Raw genomic sequence first — 20,508 nt, 5'->3', positions numbered from 1 at the left:
AGTAGAGGGAAATGAATGTCTCTGGGGTGCATTTGCAATTTCTTTTACCCATGGATATCCTCTGGCTGAGATCTTAACGTGGTTTGTGATATAAGGATCCCCTCTGCTAAAGGATTCACTCCTGGAATGAGTCTTCTCATTGCCAGAAGCTAATCTATCTGAAAATGCCCCCAGTGGTAGTCAGCCTGTGTGGGCTGTCAGTAATGATTTCACTGAACCTGGAAGAGAAATGAGATGAGCTTTTATTGGAAGGGAATCACTTAGTAGTTGATTATGGTTGGTGCCTGCGTATTACCTCAGCTCTTTTTTGACGAGCTCCAAAACAACATCCTAGAATTTGTGAGTGACTGTCTAATCTATTTTGAAACTGGCACTGCACACTTTCTTGTTAGTGGTGATGGTGGCAGATGGTGAAGGAACCTAAGAAGGTTGTGTGAACATGCATGTGTCAGCTTAACCATTCTTGCTAAAATAGATAACTACACTCAAATTGGATGCCATATCCATTTCTGGTGCAAGAATCACAGAAGGACGTGTCAAGAGGAAATTCTTGAAGATGAGGGTTCTTTTTAATTTAGTCTATAAAGGCATTTTGCAGTGCAGTTGCTAGCTAAGTTCATAGTCTTCCTGAAGTTCTTGTTGGTTTTTTGTTTTAAATACTAAGAGATTATTGTGGCAAAGGGAAGGGTAGAGTTTTCCATTGAAACTTTGATCCAGTGCAAAATGCTTGACCAGAATTAACTGACACAAATTGAGATGGTGTTGTGCGGCCTAAGTTGCTGAGGATAATGTTTTTATATTGCTGTACCTGCCTTAAACACCTGTGACGTCTCTGTGCAATGTATTGGAATGCTCTAGCAGCCATAAATTCCCATGTTAGAAAAACAGGAGATTTTCCTTTTAACTGGGAGAATAGGGTGGTTAATTAAAAAAAGGGTTCCAAGAAAAAACTCTTTACAGAGATCAGTGACTTGTGATACAAATGAGCCTCATGTTGAATGTTTCTGTGTTTTTCAGGCTGATGATATCAGAGCTCTGCTGATAGATGCGATGCCTCCAGAAGCTTTACCTACATGCTTTAAGCCTCAAGCAACTGTTGTTAGTGCCTCCTTGATCTCGCCAGCATCTACGCCATCCTGCCTTTCTGCTGCCAGCAGTATAGACAACCTCACCGGGCCGCTGGCAGAGCTAGCAGTCGGAGGGGCATCAAATACTGGTGATGGAGCAGCGGGAACTGAAAGGAAGGAGGGAGAAGGTGCATTTGCTGCTGGACGAGTTTGCATTGCTAGAAGTACAGTAGTTTAGATTCACAGCAGCTCTTGTTTTTATCTGAAAAGCATTTCTGACCAGGCAGAAATTACTGCACAGTTTGAACTGTTGTCCACATTGTGAAGTGTCTGATGTTTCTCTGTTCTGATGTGCTCTGCAGGAATGTTGTTGGCTGTTCACTTATCTTTGCTTTTCACAGTTAGTTCTGATTACAAAAGCATATCTGATTATGTGCCCAGATGTTTGTTGTTGATTTTATCCAGAAGATCCAATGAGAATTAATTTGACAATGTTATGATAGCGAAGACTTTTTAGATCTTTTGATTCTTATTTGGAATACATGCTGTATATCAGCATCTGGGTGATTACATACCAAAAATACACCCAGTCTTCATTTCCTTCCCCTTGCAATATGAGCCTCTGGCACAGACTGATTGTGCTTTTCATTATTTGATACTGAGGAGGGGAATAGTGATGATATTTGCACTGATGTTTCACACAGTGAAAGTGGATTGTTTCTTATAAGGCAAATTGTTTGTATGAAAAATAAGTGACTGGGATTTTAAGATAAGTGGTATTTGTTGGTTTATTTACTTATTTGAATTGAGTGTGTGAGATTAAATTATTTTTTTTCTTCTTACAGTTTCTGGTCTTGACATGAACATTACTCAGTTCCTGAAAAGCCTTGGTCTTGAGCACCTTCGGGACATCTTTGAGACAGAACAGGTAAGTGTCAAGTGTTTTCTGTGTTTTGAAGAGAGACTTCAATTCCCTGATTTTAAAAGAGAGCGAAAAGATGATTTCACATCTGCAGGAAAAAAAAAACAGGTGCAGTAATGAATGCATTGGCAAATGCTTTTCAGTGAGGTAGAGACAAAAAATATCTGCCTGTGGTTTTCACTTTCTTAAAAAATGGTGATTGCTAATTTGGTTTGTATTCTGAGAACTGCATATGAACTTTTAATTAACTTTTGAACATAAGGGGCAATTAGAAAATTTAGGTTGGAACATCACCTTCACTTATCCTGTAGCAATCTTGATATTTGAAGAAACTTTTCACCATCTATAGTGCTACATGTGAAGCTTAAATTAGATGTAGGAATTCCTCCAGTTTGACCCCTAAACTGAACTAGAAATCTAGTTGAGTAGTGTGATCAGTCCAGAGAATGCAGAAGTGTGGTTTCCTAGTGGGTTAGGACTGTAGCATTAATTGAATTTGCAGAGCTAAAAAGCTTTAAATACAATTGAGAGATGGGGAAATCTGCAAAGTTATCAACAGTTTGCAGTGTATGAAAAGAATACAACTCAATACAATTCCAGAAGCTTACATTTCTGTAAGGTATTTATGGCCTATTTTTATGTACTGTTTTCTTAGATTTAACATTTTACCAGTTAAAAAAAATTATTTGTGTGAATAAGGTGGACAGTGGTGGATGTAAAAAGTACAAGGAGGATGGATTTGATGGTGTTCTTTCCTCACATTTTTGCTGTTAATCTTTTGTGATGAATCAGGAAATAAATATTTTAAATGTAATTTGTTACTTACAGAAAAGCCTCCAAATTCTTCCACGAAACGTTACAGAGGTATCTCCCTCCCCAAAGTTGCCATGCTATATAATATTTTTTCCCTTCTTACACATAAGCATAGGCTCTAGTCTTTAACTTGGAACTGCTTCTAGTAAGAAGCAAACTGACCCCAAATGAGTTTGTATTCTACTCAGTTTTTGTTCTTATTTTATTAGTTTTCCCACCTTCCACTCGCTGTGCTGCTTTTGTCCAGTTTTTGCTTCCTTAGCTTCTAACCTGTTTTTAAGGTCTTTCCCTGCTAATAAGATTTAACAATTTAAATCAGATTCATCATTTCTGAAATCACTAAGCTGCTCTTGTAGGTTTGTCTAAAAATAAGCTCATCATCCCCCTACCTTCATGTTCATTTTTTCTACTCGGCTCTAATCTCATAATGATATTGGGTCGGTGCTGGTGCTGTCTGTTATCTGTCTTTTCTCTGTTTTTTTTTAACGTTTCTGTGCACATGATGAATGTCTTCAGTGGCTTTTTCACAGCAATCTCATTAGGGCTCAGTTGCACAGTTGTTCAAATTTTCTATAATTCCTTGCTGGAATTGCTTTCTCTTGGATTTGTGGTACTCTGTAGTTGACAGTGTTGATATCTGCAAGTCCAGTTGTGCTATTGATCTACCTGGTTTTTAAGCAAGTTGTATGGGTTCCTATTATTTGCTATGCTTCCAATTCTGATTTAATGTAAAATTGGAAGTAGGCTTTATACAGTTACCTCCATTACATTAAATCTTTGTTTCACACAAACACCTTGGCACAGAATTGCCTTACAGCAATGAATTTCCTTCAGCACCTCTATCCTTCTCTTTTTCAATTTCAAAAATAGTTTGACAGCTTGTTTTATTATTTGTCTATTTCCACCAATTATCTCTTTGAGCTTGATGTCTAAAATCATGTCAGGTGATTGTGGATGTATTTATATATTACAATAACATAACTAGTTACGCCTGTCCTCACAATGCTAATTATTTCCCAAAATTGAGCGTGAAGAATAGTTGGGATAGTTGACTTAACCTAGCCAACTCGCTGGCTTCATCTCTGTGCAGGCACGTGTGTGGGTATGCACACACCATAATATACCAGTGTGAAATACCTTTTTGGTTTTTCTGAAAATTGTGATTCAGAAATTCAGAAATTGAATTCAGAATTCAGTGAAAATTCTGAATTAACTAGAAGGTGAGACCTTGAATGCTTCAGAAATGTTCCATGCTTTGACTTGTCCCAACTTTTCCATGCATCCTCCTCCTACATAAGAAGAAATGGTTTTTACAGCCTCCTGCGAGAATGAGCTCTTGTCAATTGCTGTAAGAGAAGTTAAAGTTTTGTGCAGCTTGGGCTGTAGCAGCTGGACATGGTCCTGTTTGAGGGAGGGGTGTGCCAGAAGGTGGCAGCAGTTAAGGATATGGTAAAAATGTGTTCTTTTGTTTGTAGCACAAATACAATCCATTTTCTGAACTAATGTATATTTGGCTTTGGGAGTCAAGCCAGGTTTGGCTGGTGATTTTTGTGATTTTCCACCTTTCCAGATAACCCTAGATGTGTTGGCAGACATGGGACATGAGGAGCTTAAAGAAATAGGGATTAACGCCTATGGCCACCGACACAAATTGATAAAAGGTGTGGAGAGGCTTCTAGGAGGCCAGCAAGGTAAATACAGTGTTTTTACTGGTTAGTCTGAGTAGCACAGAACAGGCTCCCAGAAGTCCCCTGCTGTAAATGTACACATTGATACCAGGAATTGAAAGAGCATGGTTGTTTGGAAAACATGCTCGCTGATTTGGGTTGAAACAGGACTGAGTGGCTGCTCATCATTCCAGAGAATGGACAACCCTGAGGCAGCTGTGGAAGCTGTGCCCATTTGCAGGGGTTCTGTTTGACCAAGGAAGGGGAGCTTTTGGGTTGATTTGCCCTGCATATAGGCCAGCTGTATCCTAATGCATAGACTTGATGGAGCTCTTTGCTGCCCCGTGCTACTTGAGTGCTTCTCTTAAAGCACAAATCACAAACTGTAATGGTCACACCTGCATTTTCCTTCTCTCTCTGAAGACCCTGCTGCCAATGAAAGTACTTCATCTTTTGAAGGTTATTTAGGTGATTTATTAAGGTTATTTTTAGTCCTTGTGTTTATTTTGTGCTTCCTGCCTCCCGGGGTTGTATAAGCAGAAAAATTGCGATGTTTTGTAAGAATAAATCTGGCTTTATTTTCCCCGATGATTTTATTTTTTTTTTAACTTCTCTAATTCCTTCCCTCTGTAGGTACCAATCCGTATTTAACTTTCCACTGCGTGAGTCAGGGCACTATTCTCCTTGACCTTGCACCTGATGATAAGGAGTATCAGTCCGTTGAAGAGGAGGTATTGCAGTTATCTTTTTTGGTGGTGGTGCATTTCCTTCGTCACCTAATCCTTAGAGCTGAATCTTGCAACACGCTCAAAGTGATAAAAGTGCTTTGGTGAACTGCACAGATCTGATGCGGAGTTTAGAGCTTTAGTTTGTTTCAGTTTATACTGATGGTGATTTCTTTTACTGTTTCCTGCCAGTTTTTTTCTTTAAATATGTGATTTTGTTTCTCATTTCCTGCTAACCTAATTTTGCCTTGCTGGCATTGTTCTGGATGTAGTCTCAGAGCTCGGGCTTACATAGCTTATCAGAGAAAGGCACACCTGTGAAAGGCAAAGGCTGTGTGTGGAGACTGGGAGATTAAGGCCGTGCAAGTCTGTAGGCATTCTTTTTGCTCAGGCCATTTCTGCTTGTGAACCAGCTTGTTTTCTCTTGTCTCAGTGGTTTAGTTAATCTGTAACCTAGATAAGCTGCTCTTGGATAAGCAGAGATGACTGTAATTTTTCCTCCCACACACAGGCTGTTTTATTTGAGTCAACTACAAGCAGTTACCATTTTGAAAGGAAAAGCTTAAGAGGAAAGAGACTTTCTTAAGAGTTATGTTTGAAATAAACACTTCATTGTTCTTTCAGCTGCTTGTGTAATGATGTTACTTTGTAGCACAGAAGGATTGCTTCCAGTGCCCTGGAATATTTTTTTATCAGTAACTCTGCAAACTGGAGTTTGTGTGGATTTTTTGTACAATGTCTGACAGAAAGTCACTTGTTTACTAGAGTAAATTGGGATGAGTTGTTACTAAACGTTGGTGCTGTGGGTATAAATACCACTGGAAAAAGAAATGGTAAAATTGTTGAAATTCTGAGAACCTTCTAATGCCATGAGAAAACTTAGTGTTCATATCACTAAGAAATACAAGCTATAGTCATTAGAAATACATTTGTTATTACTTCAAAATGATCTTTTTGTTTGAGTTATTTTTTTCTCATCTGAAGTCTTCCAATAGTGTAATGTTGATAGCAAGTGCCAATCCTCTTCCCTATGTAGGTTTTTACTATAAGATTGAATAATTGCGACATTCAGTTTCTCAAACAGTACCATAAAGCTTGAATAGTGTGTTGGGCGCCTGAAGAAAAGTATATCTCTGTTTAAAATTGACTTTTTTGGCACCTCTTAGTTAATTTTCAACCCAGATTCTGTTGCTGTCTGTGATGTAGTAAGACAGATGCTGCATGATTACTTTTCCTTACTAACAAGTTCTATGTGCTGAGCATTCTGTTGTGTTCATTAATGTAGATGCAAAGTACAATCCGGGAGCACAGGGATGGTGGAAATGCTGGTGGGATTTTCAACAGGTACAATGTCATCAGGGTAAGTTTCAAAGCCTTGTAGTTCAATGTAGCAAAATAAGTTGGTACTTATGCAATCACACAGAATTGATTTAACAGATCAACCTTTTAAGCTTAGAGCTCTTTGTTGGTATGATAACCAATTACAGAGTTAAAGCAAGCACTGAGTACTAAATTTATACTGATTGTGTGCTTGGCATATGGAGTGAGGAAGAAGTATCCACTTGTGCTTTTAAAGAAGTCTAAAGAAGTCATGGAATGGTTTGAGTTGGGAGGGACTTCAGTGGCCATCCACTTCCAATCCTCTGCCATGGGCAGGGTTGCCACCAACCAGATAGTGAACATTAAACCTAAACCTTCAGAAAGCTAGGCCTGTTCAAGAGAGGCCAAAGGAGGGAGGGAACGAGTTTCAGACAGTCTGTAGTTCGTGATGGTATTACCTAGTCTGAGGGGAGAAGCCTGAAAGCTTGCCTTGAACCTGAGAACTTAAGCTGTAATTCACAATAAATGTGAACATCTAAGTGTATGTTCCTGACTTGGTTGTAAGGGCATGTTCAGAAGGAGCATGTTTTCTTTGGTTTGTGGGGTTTTTTTGTACCATTTGTGCATCTTGCTGTGCTTCTCTGTAGAATTTCTGCAAACTTTTTTGAAACCATATTTCACTTATTTTGAGTTGCATGCTTAATGCTTGTTGTTCCACTGCAGATTCAAAAGGTTGTGAATAAAAAGTTGCGGGAGAGATTCTGTCACAGGCAGAAGGAGGTCTCAGAAGAGAATCATAACCATCACAATGAGCGCATGTTGTTTCATGGTAATGAAGTGATAACAGTTTGTGTGTACTGGTATTAAAAAAAAAACAGGAAACCAGAAGCACACAGGAACCCATAGACATTGTTAGTGTGGCTGTTTTTGCCATCCTGTACAATAGTTGTTTTTCTATGCTAAAAATGCATGGGTGTGGGGGTGGTGAAGGTGTTCTATGCAATCCATAACGCTCCACTAGGTACAAAATACATTTATAAAATGCTGTATCTCAGCCATTGCCATTAAAACTGATGGTAACTACTGGGGGGACTGTACACTGCTGTGAGAAATGCAAGTTATCTTCTGAAAAAGGGGAGCAGCACATACTAAAAAGCATTTTTCCCTGGCACTTCAGGTAACCATGAGGGAAAGGAATCAAAACTAACCATGAGCTTAAGCAGGATGTTCTCCAGGAGCATCCAGAAGTGCCTACAAATGACAACTGTCTAGTGCAAATGACTCCTGCCATAGCACCTTCTATGATTCTGTGTAGGAAATTGGTTTAGGGTGTGATTGTCCTGATAAATATGCCCTTTATTAGACAGTACTGACTGCTGAAGAAAGTGTGCACTGACAAGATAAATTGTGTTGAAATGTGAGGAGGGAGTGGGAAGGCCACTTAATGAGATCTGTAACTGAGTAAGATGTGACTCACACGTGGGATTTTGTTGGTTTAGAATGATAAATCCCACACATCACTGCATCCTGCTGGGTATCGCCCCCTTCCAGCTGACTGAGCACACTTTGTGGTATTTAATGATCTATCTGAGGTAGAAAAAGCTCCTCTTGACATAAAGCCCAGAATTACTACAGGTCTTAACAGCTGTGTGATAACACTTCTTTTTGTGTTTTTTTTTTTAAGGGTCTCCTTTTATTAATGCTATCATTCACAAAGGATTTGATGAAAGGCACGCGTACATTGGAGGAATGTTTGGAGCTGGAATTTATTTTGCAGAGAACTCTTCAAAGAGCAACCAATATGTGTATGGGATAGGAGGAGGAACAGGCTGTCCCACACACAAAGACAGGTCCTGTTACATCTGCCACAGGTATGTCTCCAGCAGAGTTCCTTGTAGGTATAACTCCAGCTGTCCTCCAGGGTTTTAATGACCCTCGCACAGGATGAATTGTGGGGAAAGAATAGCCAGTTGAGTTCTGTCATGGTGGGGAAAATGCACTTTTTCCATTGGTTGGGGCTGAACAGAAGCAGACATAAATGTGAGTCCCACAGAAAGGTCAGAGTGGGTATAAATCAAAGTGAGTGGTGACTCAGGAATGAGACTTGAAATAGCAAGTTTGAAAATGAAGAGTCAGACAAAAAAAGCAATTAAACTGCAGGCAATCTTAGAACAAAACTGCACTGCTAAGTGGTGATCAGCAGTATGGTTTGGTCCTACAGATCAGATAATTTTGGAGGTAGTGAGCAGGACTTAATCACAGCTTTGTTTTGTACTGAAGTAGATCGGTGTGCTTTTCATGCTTTGGCACTCACCCTGCTGGTTGGAACTAGAAGAGTTTCAGTTTTGTACAACAGCTTTATAGAAAATGAACTAGAGCAGGCCTCCATGCAAAAGCTATACAAAGCATGTGTTTTCCCTTCTGAATGTCAAGAAAAGAAGGAATTTTTAGACACAGCTTTAGAACTGGTTTCTAAAACTGCTTCTCCAAAAACCTTTGAGAAATTAACTGTAGCAAATGGAAGTCTGAAATCATTCTGGAAGCTTACGTCTCTCAGAAATGTTAACACAGTGTTTCTCTTTTCGTTTTAGACAAATGCTTTTCTGCAGAGTGACCCTTGGAAAATCCTTTCTTCAGTTCAGTACCATGAAGATGGCACACGCCCCTCCAGGACACCATTCAGTTATTGGCAGGCCCAGTGTGAATGGACTTGCATACGCTGAATACGTTATCTATAGAGGAGAACAGGTAGGTGGCTAGTGACGACTAACAGAGCTTGGAGTTTCAGAAGGGTTATAAATGATTTTCCACTCCAGGTGGGCTCTCTTGGATTTTTTCACTTAATTGTAAAAATAAACAGTAAACTATATTGAGGCAGGAAGTACTGCTCCTTTCCACTGAGCTTCTCTGATCCACATTGTGGAAAATGGCCTCATTCCTCCTCTGTGGCACTGAGCAGAGCCTATTAAGAGATGTAGTTTTCATGAGTATATACTGTTTCTCCCACTGCATTTAAGTGACATTACTGCAGTAACAAGAACATTTGCATTTCTGGGGTTTTATAGATAGTGAGTATTCTGAGTTTTTACCTGTGGATTCCCAGCTGTGGCAATATCCCTGTATCCCCTTATGGCAACAGAAATAGCACAGCGGTCTTCAGGAGCTGATTTTTATTCTGAGTAACTCAGCAGAGGCTCTTAGCCTAGAAGAATGTTTTGCTCACTGCCTTGGATGATTCAAAGATTATAAAATAAATTCAAGTTGGAAAAAACCTTGGGTAGTCATCTAAAGCAACCTCTTGTTCACCCTTTCTTGCACAGCAGATTGCTGAAGGCTTTGACCAGGTAGGACATGAAAGAGAATGATGCTTCAGAGTTTCTCTGAGTAGCTTGTTCCTCTGCTTAATTATCCTCAGAGCAGAAAATACGTGCTTTGTATCCTAAGGAACCTTCCCTGGATTTGTTAATTTCATTCAGCTGCCTGAAATCTTCATTTTCTTTTGCATTCTTTAACACAGAGCTGATTCTTGCATTGCCCTTCCTAGTCATCATTTGAAATCCAAAATGGGAAGTTACTGAGTGTACCCTTCTGTAAAACAGTCTTTTTTCTTGACTTTTAGGCATATCCAGAATATCTTATTACATACCAGATTGTGAAACCAGAAGCTCCTTCACAGACAGGAACAGCAGCAGAGCAAAAGACCTAGTAGCTGCAGAACAGTGAAGAAGGATGCGACTTCAATCTTGGACTGGGTGGATATGTGTTCAGGATATCAGTATCATATAAAATTCTTAATCTGGAAATAAGCTGTATGTCTTTTATAAAGCATTGCTGTCTTGATGAATATGATAAGAGTAACTCTTGCATACTCAACTGCTATATTGTTCCTTTTGAGGAAGGTTTACAAGAGACTGCCTTTTAATAATGCATCTCAGGCTCTTAGTCTCTACCATTACCATGTGCAAAATAATGTTGTTTTGATCTAGACTTTGAGAACATTGTGCAAACAGAAATCTTTATCAAGGCCATCTCACATGTTAAAATTTCAGACACTACTGTTCTACTTACTTTATTTGCAGATAAACTGCATTAAGTCCATAATTTTCCTTTCAGCATGCAGCATTCATTTTATGTTTTCAGAAAGTCTCAGTCAGCTATTTATTTTCCTTTTGTATTCTGGAGTTGAGCCAGAACCTACTTAGAGGTATTTTGCACAAAGTCAAGTTGACTAAAACCATTAACAATGCAATATCAAATTCATCTGAGAAGGGGCTAGGTCCAGTTCTTCAAGATAAGGGTTTTTTTGCACACCTCTGAGCAAATGATACTGATATGTGAGTGTTACTTTAGAGTGGAGACAAATCACATTTTGGTTTGCTGAGTTGTCTGCATGAATTTTCTGGGGAAACCCAACAGAAGTGTCAAACCAACTCTTGTGCTTGAAAGGACTTGATACAGCAGGTCAATGTCCTCTGCTGATATCTCTAAAAGAACATTTTATAGGCTGCTATCAAGTGTGTGCAGTTTGTGAAACACTCTCCCCTTACAGTGGCATAGGGTTTTGTTGGGATATAGTTGACAAGTCAGAAGACCACACATGCAAGGATGTATCTGGGTCACATCCCTCTATATGAGGCACAGAGGATGGTTCTCAGACTGGTAAGGGAGAATGTGTTACAGCAGTTTTCGTGTTACATCTGTTTGACATTGTGGTTGTTGAACAGCTTAAGTGGTTTACAAAAATAATTTTTTAAAATACGTGTATTACATCTTTATTTGGAAAACTTTTTTAAAAAGATCAGTTGGGAAGTCAATTTGCTCGCAGGTATACCAGAGGACAGAGCTGGGATGTACTCACCCTAACCCCCTTCCATGCAAGTTCCTGGGTTTATTTTGCTGGGTAGGAGAAAGTTATATTTCAGCGTTGCATAGCACAGCATCAGACAACTTGGAAGTCTCCCTCATGAACAATACAGATTTAACAAAAGTATAAATCAATTTCTTTTGTTTTTTTTTTTTGAGTTGTTTTTACAACTTCAGAGAAGGTTGAAAGTCAAGCCGTTATTAGTAGTTTTGGTTTTGTTTTTAAACCATCAATATGAGATGTTTTCCAGCATCGAGCACATCATGGCTGAAGGTAAAATGTTCCCTTGAACAGGCTGTCCATTTCCCTATCGACCGGCACTGCTGAAAAGCTGATGATCCAGTTCATGCATTCCAGCTTCATCACTCTTTAAGTGAGGGAATGACAGAATACCATGCTTTCAGTTTGTAAAAACGTGTACTCCCTGCCAGTGGGGTTTGCTCGGGGTGTTTGGATAAAACAGAGTTTTCACTTTCAGCTTTAAGACACAGAATTTTCATTTTTAGCATTAAAACTGTAGTGTTGAAGCAAGTTATCCTCCTGGAGGAATTGCGCCCACTGTAAAATCAGTCATCTGATGCATTCTGGCTGCCTGCACATCCACTCTGTAATATCTATAAAGAAAACCTTAGAAATAGCAATACTGCAGCAGATCTTGAGCTTTGGGTTTTATTTCTCTCGAGCTGGCACTGGATCTATGGTTTTCACTTCATTTTGTGACCTGATGAAGTAATCAGCTTCGCGGTCCAAGCCAGGCTCTGGCCTAGTTGTCCTTTTAATCAGACATCATTGATACAGTTGGGTGGTTGTATTTTGGCTACTTGTTTAGTAGTGTTAGAATTGCAGAGATCACCACTAGGCTTTGAAGCTTTGTATTCATCATTTAAGTTTGGGGTTTGTTTTTAATTTAGTTAAGAATGGAGCAGGGGATGTGCCTATCTACACTAGGGTTTCAAGATAGTGATGAGGGTGAGTGTGGCTCGCCATCCCCATTAGACATAGTGATTAAAAAAATGAATTGTGCTGCGTAGATGAGCAAAATAGTTAATGTGCGTGTGGAAGGTGAAAGCTTTACATCTTTGAAAAACAAGAACAAACCTAAAAACAAAACCCCACCAGGCCCGCACCAGATTTTGTTCTTGCTTGTTGTTTCCTGTGTGCTAATTGAACAAAATCTGGGTTTCATCAAGAGCTGTGAAGTTCTGGAGTACAAAAATACACTGTTCGGTATCTGGAAACTGCCCATGTTACGTATCTGATGTTCTGTGCAGAGTAAAAGGCGCTGTGTGAAGAAATGATTTTGCAGTGGCTTTTGTCTTATAACGGTCCCATGCCCATCCATAGCCAGCACAGAGGGACATCACAGTCTGGTGGGCTGTGCAGACTAGCGTGTGCCTCTGCTGGCCAAAGTTGTGCGTGCGTGTGTGTGTGTGTGTGTGTCTCGTGGCTCAGAACATGGTGAGGATCTTCCCGTCAGTGTCTGTTACCTATGGAAAAGCTGGCGGTGGTTGAGCTGCTGCTGACACTGTTTGGTTTGCAGTAGGGTTGCTGCTGCTTTAGCTGAGGGAGTTGATGTAATCGCTCCTAGTTCCAGAAATAGGATTTGGCAGGGTGCCTCGTCCTGAGCAGGGCTGTCCCCTGGTGATGGGATGATTGTTTGCAGCACCACATCACCAACAGAGGCATGATAGAAGCGAGGATGCAGGAAGGTGCTGGGCTAAGCCAGGTTTGGGAGCTTGGCACCTCTCAGTGGCTCCAGGCAGAGCCATTCCCTGTGGGATTAATGTGGTGCCTTGCAGAGGGGATGGTGCTTGTCCTGAGCTGGTGCCTTTTACCCTTAGAGGAGTGCTTTGAAACAGCTGTGATAGGGCCTCAGTGGGCAGACAGCGGCACTTCACCAAGTCTGAAGCGGGAGGTTCTGGCTCTCCAGGGTTGAGGTTGTATCCATGACACAGGGTGGCATTGCAGTCTGAACGCTGTCAGCAAAACTTGTCAGAATTAAAACCAGAGTACAGCATCTCAGCGTGGTACATCTTTCTTTCTCTTCCTTACTTCTCTCCACCAATCTTTGATCCCAGCTCCGTGAAAACTGCTGTAGACTGTTGTACTGGTTTGGTAGTTTTCCAGCCACTACTGTTCTGTAGTCAAGGAATCAGGATTGTTTTTTCTAACCTCTGTTTTGAGTGTTTGCAAGTGATATGATCAAATCCCACCGTGTTGTGTAGCAGGAATTTCCTTACCTGCAAACTCTTCTACCAATTTTTTTTCCAAAGATGGGGAAAAAGAAATGGTTCCAAGCTCAAAGTAGGCAGATGAGTTTTGAATATTGTGATTGTTCTCAGAAGCAGAAAGTCAGGGAGCGTGTGAATTTATTCTTAAAGGAATTTCACCATTCCCATACTTCCTGACCCTAGAAAATCTAACTGATATCAAAAAGGATGTGTGCCTGGTGTGTGTTTCAGTCATTTCAAGCTAAGCTGACACACTTTTGGGTAGGACAGGGGGGAATGCAGATTCAGTTTAGCTCTGGGTACCAACTGATGTGGGAATCTATGGACTGGAACCTGCTGGTGGTCAGAGGTGCTTTGGAAACAGGGGAGAGCTCATTGCCTGCAACCTGTGGGGGTTGGGGCAGTGCTTGTGAGCACTGCTGAAGGAAAGTGAGTGAGTCAGCAGGGAGCAAGAGGAGCCCATGCGTTGCGGTGAAATGAACGCATGCGCCCATCAGGCTGTATTAGCAGACTGGTTTTGATCTATCTAGTTCTGTCATACCGAGCCTATTGGTGGCAATTCTTAGTGTTGGTTCCATTGTGCTGATGACTAATGTAGTTTGATTAGAGTAACTGTATTACAAGGTAATTTTGGCACTGTTTCTTCTTAACATCTGTGGAACTTGCTTCAGCTTTGGAAATCGAAGTGGGGATTTCTGTGCCACAGTCCCGTGAGCTTGTGCACCTCCATTTCTGATCGCTTGCTCTGCCACCCCAAACAGCAATGTATCTGGGGTTGAGTTTTTAGACTTTTATATAACTTTGTCTTCACAGCTAGTCCTTTGTTCCTCTCTTGGTGGCTGACCACCTGGAGCTGGGATAGCATTTATTTATTTCTTCCTTTACCCTCTCTGTAAAAGAAGATGATGGGCAGGTTCTCAGCCTGTCTACATGGTGGACTTTAGGTAACATTGTTGTAACAACCAAGTTTGATCTATAAATGTGCTTGGCTAAATGTCTGATCTGCAATACTTGTAATAGTTTAAAACTCAATAAATACATTTTTAACAGTTGCTCTGTAAAAGCTGAGTGTTTGCTCCACCTGTTGTTGGGAGGAAAGGCTGTGGATACCCCATCCCTGGTGGTGCTCAAGATTAGGTTGGATGGGGCACTGGGCAGCCTGATGTGACAGGGGGACAACCAGCCCACAGGAGAGGGCTGAAATTAGGTGGGCTTTCAGTTTCCTTCCAACCCAAGCCATCCTGTGATTCTCTGAGCCCCCAGACAAACCTGATCTCAGCCACAGCTGTTGAAAAGTGTTTTATTATTATTTTCTCCAAACAATTTTTCTCCCTTGGGCAATAAATAAAAAGTTGATTTCTAAAAAAGAAAATAATAATAATAAAAGGAACAAAACCATACATATGTACATCAGCCACATAGGCATTTTGTATTGGTGTGGGCTGGGAAGATGGAGAGTGGTAAAGCTACATAGGGATTGGGGGATGAAGCATTTTCTGGGCTTGAGCCTAAGGCTGCAGTGCAGGTACCTCTGGGTGTGTGGGACCTTGCAGCCCAGTGCAGGTTGCTGAATGCTTGGCAGAGCTCAGGCTGTGGCAGATGCTGGTCCTGGAGTGCAGAAAGTGAGATGGAGGACACCTCTGCACCTCTTCTTCCCCCTCTGCTTCTCTCCACATCACAGTCCAGCCCTGTCCTACACTGCTTCTTTGGGAAGAGCAGCCATAGGATGGTAGGGAGGGAACAGGTCAAGAGTAATCAGCAGCCTCTATTGCTGTCCTTACCCCTTCTTTCTCTTCTTTAAACTACAGGTTTGACACAAGTTTTATGGGAACTGGGGAGACTTAAAGACACAGGTACATATACACACACACACAAGCGTCACTTAGGATTGCATCTCTCCATCCATGCTGCCTCCCAGCCAGAGGCTGCTGTCCCCCAGAAGCCAGCACAGCAGGTGACCTGAAGCTCCCTGCAATCACCCTGAGGCCCTATTGCAGCATTGCTGGTCACTGTGCCTGGCTCAGGTACGCAGCACATACCGCACTCACCAGTGTCCCTCTGTACAAAGGGGGGGGAAAGTGCTGTGCAACAGAAATAGCTTATGCTCCCTTTACAACCCAAGTCAACACCCAAATGAACTGGGAGCAGAAACAGGATGGAAAGGGAGGGTTTTTTTTTTGTTGTTGTTTTTTTTTCTTCCTGAAAAACAAGGTAATAAAGTAGAGATGGGAAGAGATGCAGACCAGGCACTTCAGGAAACCCGGTACACTATTTTTTCCTCCCCCAAAACAGAGCCTGGACAACATCAAGGTTTGTGGTTTTCACAACATAAAAAGCAAAAAAAAAAAAGAGTACGAGATGAGGTAAGAAATTGCTCTACGAAAAAGACATTGAGTCCAGGGTCAATGGCAGTGTCCGGCACTATTGCTTAACATCCCGGGGCTCTGTGCCCCTCTGTGCTACCTGCCTGGCTGGCCTTAGCCCCAAGCTAACAGCTGGGTGACGTGGTAATGGGGCTGTGCAGGTATGGGAGGCTGCTGGGGGTGGCATGGACACCAACGGAGACGGGGAAGCTGAAGACAAACTGGGAGGTAGGGGTAGAAGTGGTCTTGCCCCGCTCCCGCAGTGTCCCTGAGGGGCTGGCAGCTTCCACTGCGCATGAGGTGGCCAAGACCTGCGATTCGAACTGCAGCAGCTGCCCCATGAAACTGAAGTTAGGAGAGATGATGCTCCGGCGCTGCTTGACAAACTCAAAGGCCTCTTCCAGCTTGACGCGCTTCTTCATCATCAGGTAGGCCAGGCAGATGGTAGCTGAGCGGGAGATGCCGGCCTGGCAGTGGACAAGGACTCGGCCACAGCACTCTTTCACCGAGTCTGGAGGGCAACAGAGAGCGACACATGAGACCTGCACCCTTCCAACGAGGCCCAGCCCCTGGCCAACCCGCCACATGATGGCTGACATCACACCCACACTTGGAAGGGACCTCAGAGTCTGCCTGCGCCCAACCCCCTGCCGTGGGCTGGTTGCCACCCACCACATCAGGCAGCCCAGGGCTCATCTGACCTGGCCTTGAGCACCTCCAGGGATGGAGCCTAAAGCTCCAGTCCTTGGCACCTACCTCGTGGCGTCCTCTGGCTGCATGCAAACCACAGCCTGGCTTTTCTACATGGGCACTTACCGATGTACTCAATTGCCTCCATGAACCAGGAGCTTATGTCAGCTTTGTGGTTGTCTTCCACAGGGATGCACTTATACTGGTAGTGCCCCTCGAAGTGGTTGGGGCAGTCAGATGAGACGTTCAGCAGGGCTGTGATGCCCAGTGCATCCAGCATGTCCCGTCGCGCCGCATGGTAGGCGCTGCCAAGGTAGAGGAAGGGAAGGATTTCCACAGGGCCACCCTGTGATGGAGAAAAAACAGATTATGAGCACAGAACTGGATAACTTTACAGGCCCAAGGAAGACTTGAGGAGGGGCAGCAGGAAGGCCATGTTGCAATGTGGATGTACCTGGTCATGAAGGGGGGTCCCACATGAACTGAAGCCCAAATCCAGGGACTCGGTGCTGCTGGGGGGCGAAACGCTGGTCGGGGTCTTGGTTTTAGCACAGAATTCAGGATACTCTGAGGCAAAACGCTCGTAACCCCCTGTAAAAAGAGAGGCCCAGAGGAGCGTTACAGCCATGCTCACAGTGCTGTGGGACAGCAGGAGCCAATGTATTCTGAGTGCCCTTGGCCACTAGATGATGCTACAGGGATGGAGAGCAGCCTGCTGCCCTGAGGAGAGCAACCAGGCTCCTGGCAGCAAGCAGGGAGCCCCTGGGCTGGGCCATTCCCATGGGCCTCAGCTCTCCAATGCTTCTAACTGCCCGAAGCCTCCGCTCTAGGACACAGCCAGCCAAAACCTAAGGGTTGATGCCAAGGTTGTAGTCCAAGACAATGGAGAGAGGGTATGTTGCCAGAGACCTGCAACTCCACTGCCCTCCTGCACCACATATTTTTCAATTCTCTACTTTCTCAGATACAAAATGCAGAGAGGTTCCCTCAATCCCAGCACCTACAGCCCAAAAGGCAGGAGGCCGTAGAAGTTAACCCACAGTAAAGCCAGTCTGTAGAGAGCTGTCCCTGCCTCCCAAGGACACAGGGTGGGCTGAACAGAGAGGTGAGTGCCTGTGGAAGAGCTGCTCACTGCTTTGAGCAGCTGCCAAGGAGATATTGGAGGTGACCTTGTGCCTCCCCACGAGGAAGATCCAACAGAGCTGCCACCTGTTGACTTCCCAGGACAGCAGATAAACACCTCTGGGCAAATTTCCTGTCCTCACGCAAATCAAATCAACAAGGCTGAAATCCTTGTTGGCTGATGTAGAACCTTACAGCCAACAGAAGTCAGGGATTTCAATGTTGCCATGAATCTAGCCAGATGGAGCCCTGTCTCCCAGGAGAGCTGCTGAAGATTCATCCCAAGTGCAGGACTGCTGCTCACCAACCTGAACCTGGCAGAGCACACGCTGCAGGACACATTCCTTATACCAGCTGTAGCTCTAGGTTGACACAGAACAATGTTGGATGTTCCCAAGAGCAATGGAAATGAGAACTCTGGCTCTCAAGTGGATGCAAGCTTATCTGACAAAGCACCTCAGGAGTCCCTCAGCAATGTCCTTTATGGTTTTCTTCCCTTCCACAGGGAAAGATTCCAGCCCCTTCTGCATGAAAATGTACACACCGGTAAATGTGCATCACTTCTCTCACATAAGAAGGTCAGTTTGCAGAGGCTGCATTTCCAGAACCTGAAAGCCCTTTGCAGTCCTGCAACCAGCCTACAGCAGCAGATTGGAAACTCTAGGATCCCCTCCAACCCAAGCTGTTCTATGATTCTATAAGATGGAAAAGCTGCCCAGGGTCATGTAGAAAAATGAGCTTCCTCCTGGGAAAAGCAAAGGGACCCTTCCAACAGGGAAGATTTCTCTTCAGTGCTCCTCATCAGACTGAAGGGCCGTTTAGCAAAGTGCTACCCAATAAATTTGCCTTTGGACACACACAGTGCCAGATTTGTGCAACTCTTAGAAAACTGGAGCAAGCAGGATCTTTTTAGCATTTCTGTGGTAAGCAAGCAGGAGGCTTCTAGGGTTAGGGCTGAGACTCTAAGGGCCCATACCTCAAAATAACTGAGATCTCACTCTTAGAAATAAGGAATTACTAACCCCAAACAACCCTGCTTGAGAACCACAGGGGCATCATAGAACCACAGAACGGCTTAGGTTGCAAGGGACCTCAGAGCCCATCCAGTTCTAACACCCTGCCATGGGTTGGTTGCCACTCTCTGGGTCAGGCTGCCCAGGACCCTCCCAAGCACTTTCAGCTCCCAGCAAAGCGATAACTCATGGCTGAACACCCAAAGCAGGTTCTCAATGAGCCCTCACTGTGCTCCTGCTCCATCCATCAAAACCTCCTAATGGTTTGATGCTCTGCGCACATGCGTTCTCACCGCTGCTGTGAGTAAACCATGAAACAGACTCACTCTTAGGGAGTCAGAACCAAACCACTGAGCACCCTTTCTTCTACAGAGCCTCACAAGGATCCTCCAGCCCAGCAGCCCTGGTTGCTCACAGCCTCCCATGCAAAGAGCACGGAAGAATAGAATCGTTAAGGTTAGAAAGATATCTAAGATCGTCCAGTCCAACCCCCAGCCCATTCCCACCATGCTCATTGACCGCGTTCCTCAGTGCCACATCTCCACGTTTCTTGAACACTTCCAGGGACGGTGACCGCACCACCTCCCTGGGCAGCCAGTGCCAACGCGTCACCACTCCTCGGAAGAAGGAATTTCTCCTAACACCCACCCTGACCCTCAGCACCAACTATCGCCGCAGAAGCACCAGGCCTCCCGAGGCCTTCCCCACGGCGAGGGGACGCGGCAAAGCGTCCGTTTGGTCCCGGGGACAGAGCCGCACGAGGTGGGGGCGGCTTCCCCCTCCGCGCCGATCCCCTCGTTCGCCCCCCTCCCCGTTTACCTGCCAGCAGCCGGATGTCGGCGCGCGCCATGTCGCGCCGGAGCGCGCGCAGCACGAGGGCCACGGTGCTGTCGTCCCGCAGGGCCTCCGCGCGTGGGCTGCGCTCGTCGTACAGCACCACGGCGGTGTAGAGCCCGGCGCGCAGCCGAGCCCGCACCTCGCCCTCGGCCGGCAGGATCTGCTCCAGGCTGACCGCCCCCTTGGCCCGCCGCCTCACGATGGTGTTGCAGCGCACGTTGAGAGCCCCGCGGATGTGGCCGGCGCTGTGCGCCAGGAAGGGCCGGCAGTCCAGCAGCAGGCAGCGTCCGCCGCTCGCCTCCTCCCGTCCTACCAGACGCCGCAGCGCGCTGCCCTCCATCTCCCGCAGCCCCTCCGGGGCCACCATGACGGGGCCGCCTTTCCCCGCTCCGCGCTCCGGCCGCCGCTCGCAGCCCCGCGCCGCCCAACCTTTACTACCCCGCCGCGCCGCCCCGCCCCTCCGGCTCGCGCCGCGGGTATGAATGGAGGGAAGGCGGCGCGCGGGTGCGACCGACGTCACCGCCTCCATTCACAAAAAAAAGGGCTCGCCGCCGGCCCGCCATCTTCGCTGCGTTTTTGTGAATGGGGAAAGGCGGCGGGAGGGCGGGCGTTGCGGGGAGCCGCGCTGGAAGCGGGAGGCGGCCCCGGTTTGCAAGGGGGTCACCCCATGGGTCCCCCCACCTCGATGGGTCACTCTCACGTGGCGCGCGCACACACACGCACCAACCAACCTCCTCAGGGCACGCGCTCACGCTCGTGCGCCTTCTCCCTTTGTCCGTTGGCGCGTGTTGCTCTCAGGCACGATTCCCGCTGAAGGCTCCCCCTGAGCACACCGCTGCCGCCAGCGTGCTTCCCTCCACCCCCTTCAGAAAGT

The 20,508-nt window shown here is 44.8% G+C and overlaps 2 protein-coding genes across 2 annotated transcripts in view; one reads left to right on the top strand and one right to left on the bottom strand.

The window, feature by feature from the left end:
• Nucleotides 1–14,661, top strand: part of TNKS (tankyrase) — a 105,489-nt gene extending 90,828 nt beyond the window's left edge. Inside the window, exons 19-27 of the mRNA XM_048943227.1 lie at nucleotides 1,018–1,255; nucleotides 1,913–1,995; nucleotides 4,373–4,493; nucleotides 5,103–5,200; nucleotides 6,480–6,554; nucleotides 7,238–7,343; nucleotides 8,199–8,385; nucleotides 9,106–9,262; nucleotides 10,134–14,661. Coding sequence (XP_048799184.1) covers nucleotides 1,018–1,255; nucleotides 1,913–1,995; nucleotides 4,373–4,493; nucleotides 5,103–5,200; nucleotides 6,480–6,554; nucleotides 7,238–7,343; nucleotides 8,199–8,385; nucleotides 9,106–9,262; nucleotides 10,134–10,220 — 1,152 coding nt within the window. The 3' untranslated portion in view covers nucleotides 10,221–14,661. The remainder of the gene's footprint in view (nucleotides 1–1,017; nucleotides 1,256–1,912; nucleotides 1,996–4,372; nucleotides 4,494–5,102; nucleotides 5,201–6,479; nucleotides 6,555–7,237; nucleotides 7,344–8,198; nucleotides 8,386–9,105; nucleotides 9,263–10,133) is intronic.
• A 234-nt stretch (nucleotides 14,662–14,895) lies between these two features.
• On the bottom strand, nucleotides 14,896–20,133 carry DUSP4 (dual specificity phosphatase 4). The gene is made up of 4 exons (XM_048943229.1): nucleotides 19,617–20,133; nucleotides 17,117–17,253; nucleotides 16,789–17,008; nucleotides 14,896–16,483 (listed from the first exon to the last, which is right to left on the bottom strand). Exons 1-4 carry the CDS (start codon nucleotides 19,999–20,001, stop codon nucleotides 16,098–16,100), a joined length of 1,128 nt encoding a protein of 375 aa, XP_048799186.1. The 5' UTR covers nucleotides 20,002–20,133; the 3' UTR covers nucleotides 14,896–16,097.
• Between the last annotated feature and the right edge of the window lie 375 nt (nucleotides 20,134–20,508).

Source organism: Lagopus muta, chromosome 4 (assembly GCF_023343835.1).
Source record: "Lagopus muta isolate bLagMut1 chromosome 4, bLagMut1 primary, whole genome shotgun sequence".
Taxonomy (NCBI): Eukaryota; Metazoa; Chordata; class Aves; order Galliformes; family Phasianidae; genus Lagopus; species Lagopus muta.
This window is presented reverse-complemented; position numbering and strand designations above follow the sequence as displayed.

Excerpts from the sequence above, each read along its gene's own strand:
- DUSP4 (XM_048943229.1), bottom strand. The coding sequence starts at position 20,001 with ATGGTGGCCCCGGAGGGGCTGCGGGAGATGGAGGGCAGCGCGCTGCGG. Across the intron at positions 17,254-19,616 it reads CGACATCCGGCTGCTGGCAG|GGGGTTACGAGCGTTTTGCC; the intron begins GTAAACGGGGAG and ends CTCTTTTTACAG. Across the intron at positions 16,484-16,788 it reads GGAGGCAATTGAGTACATCG|ACTCGGTGAAAGAGTGCTGT; the intron begins GTAAGTGCCCAT and ends GTTGCCCTCCAG.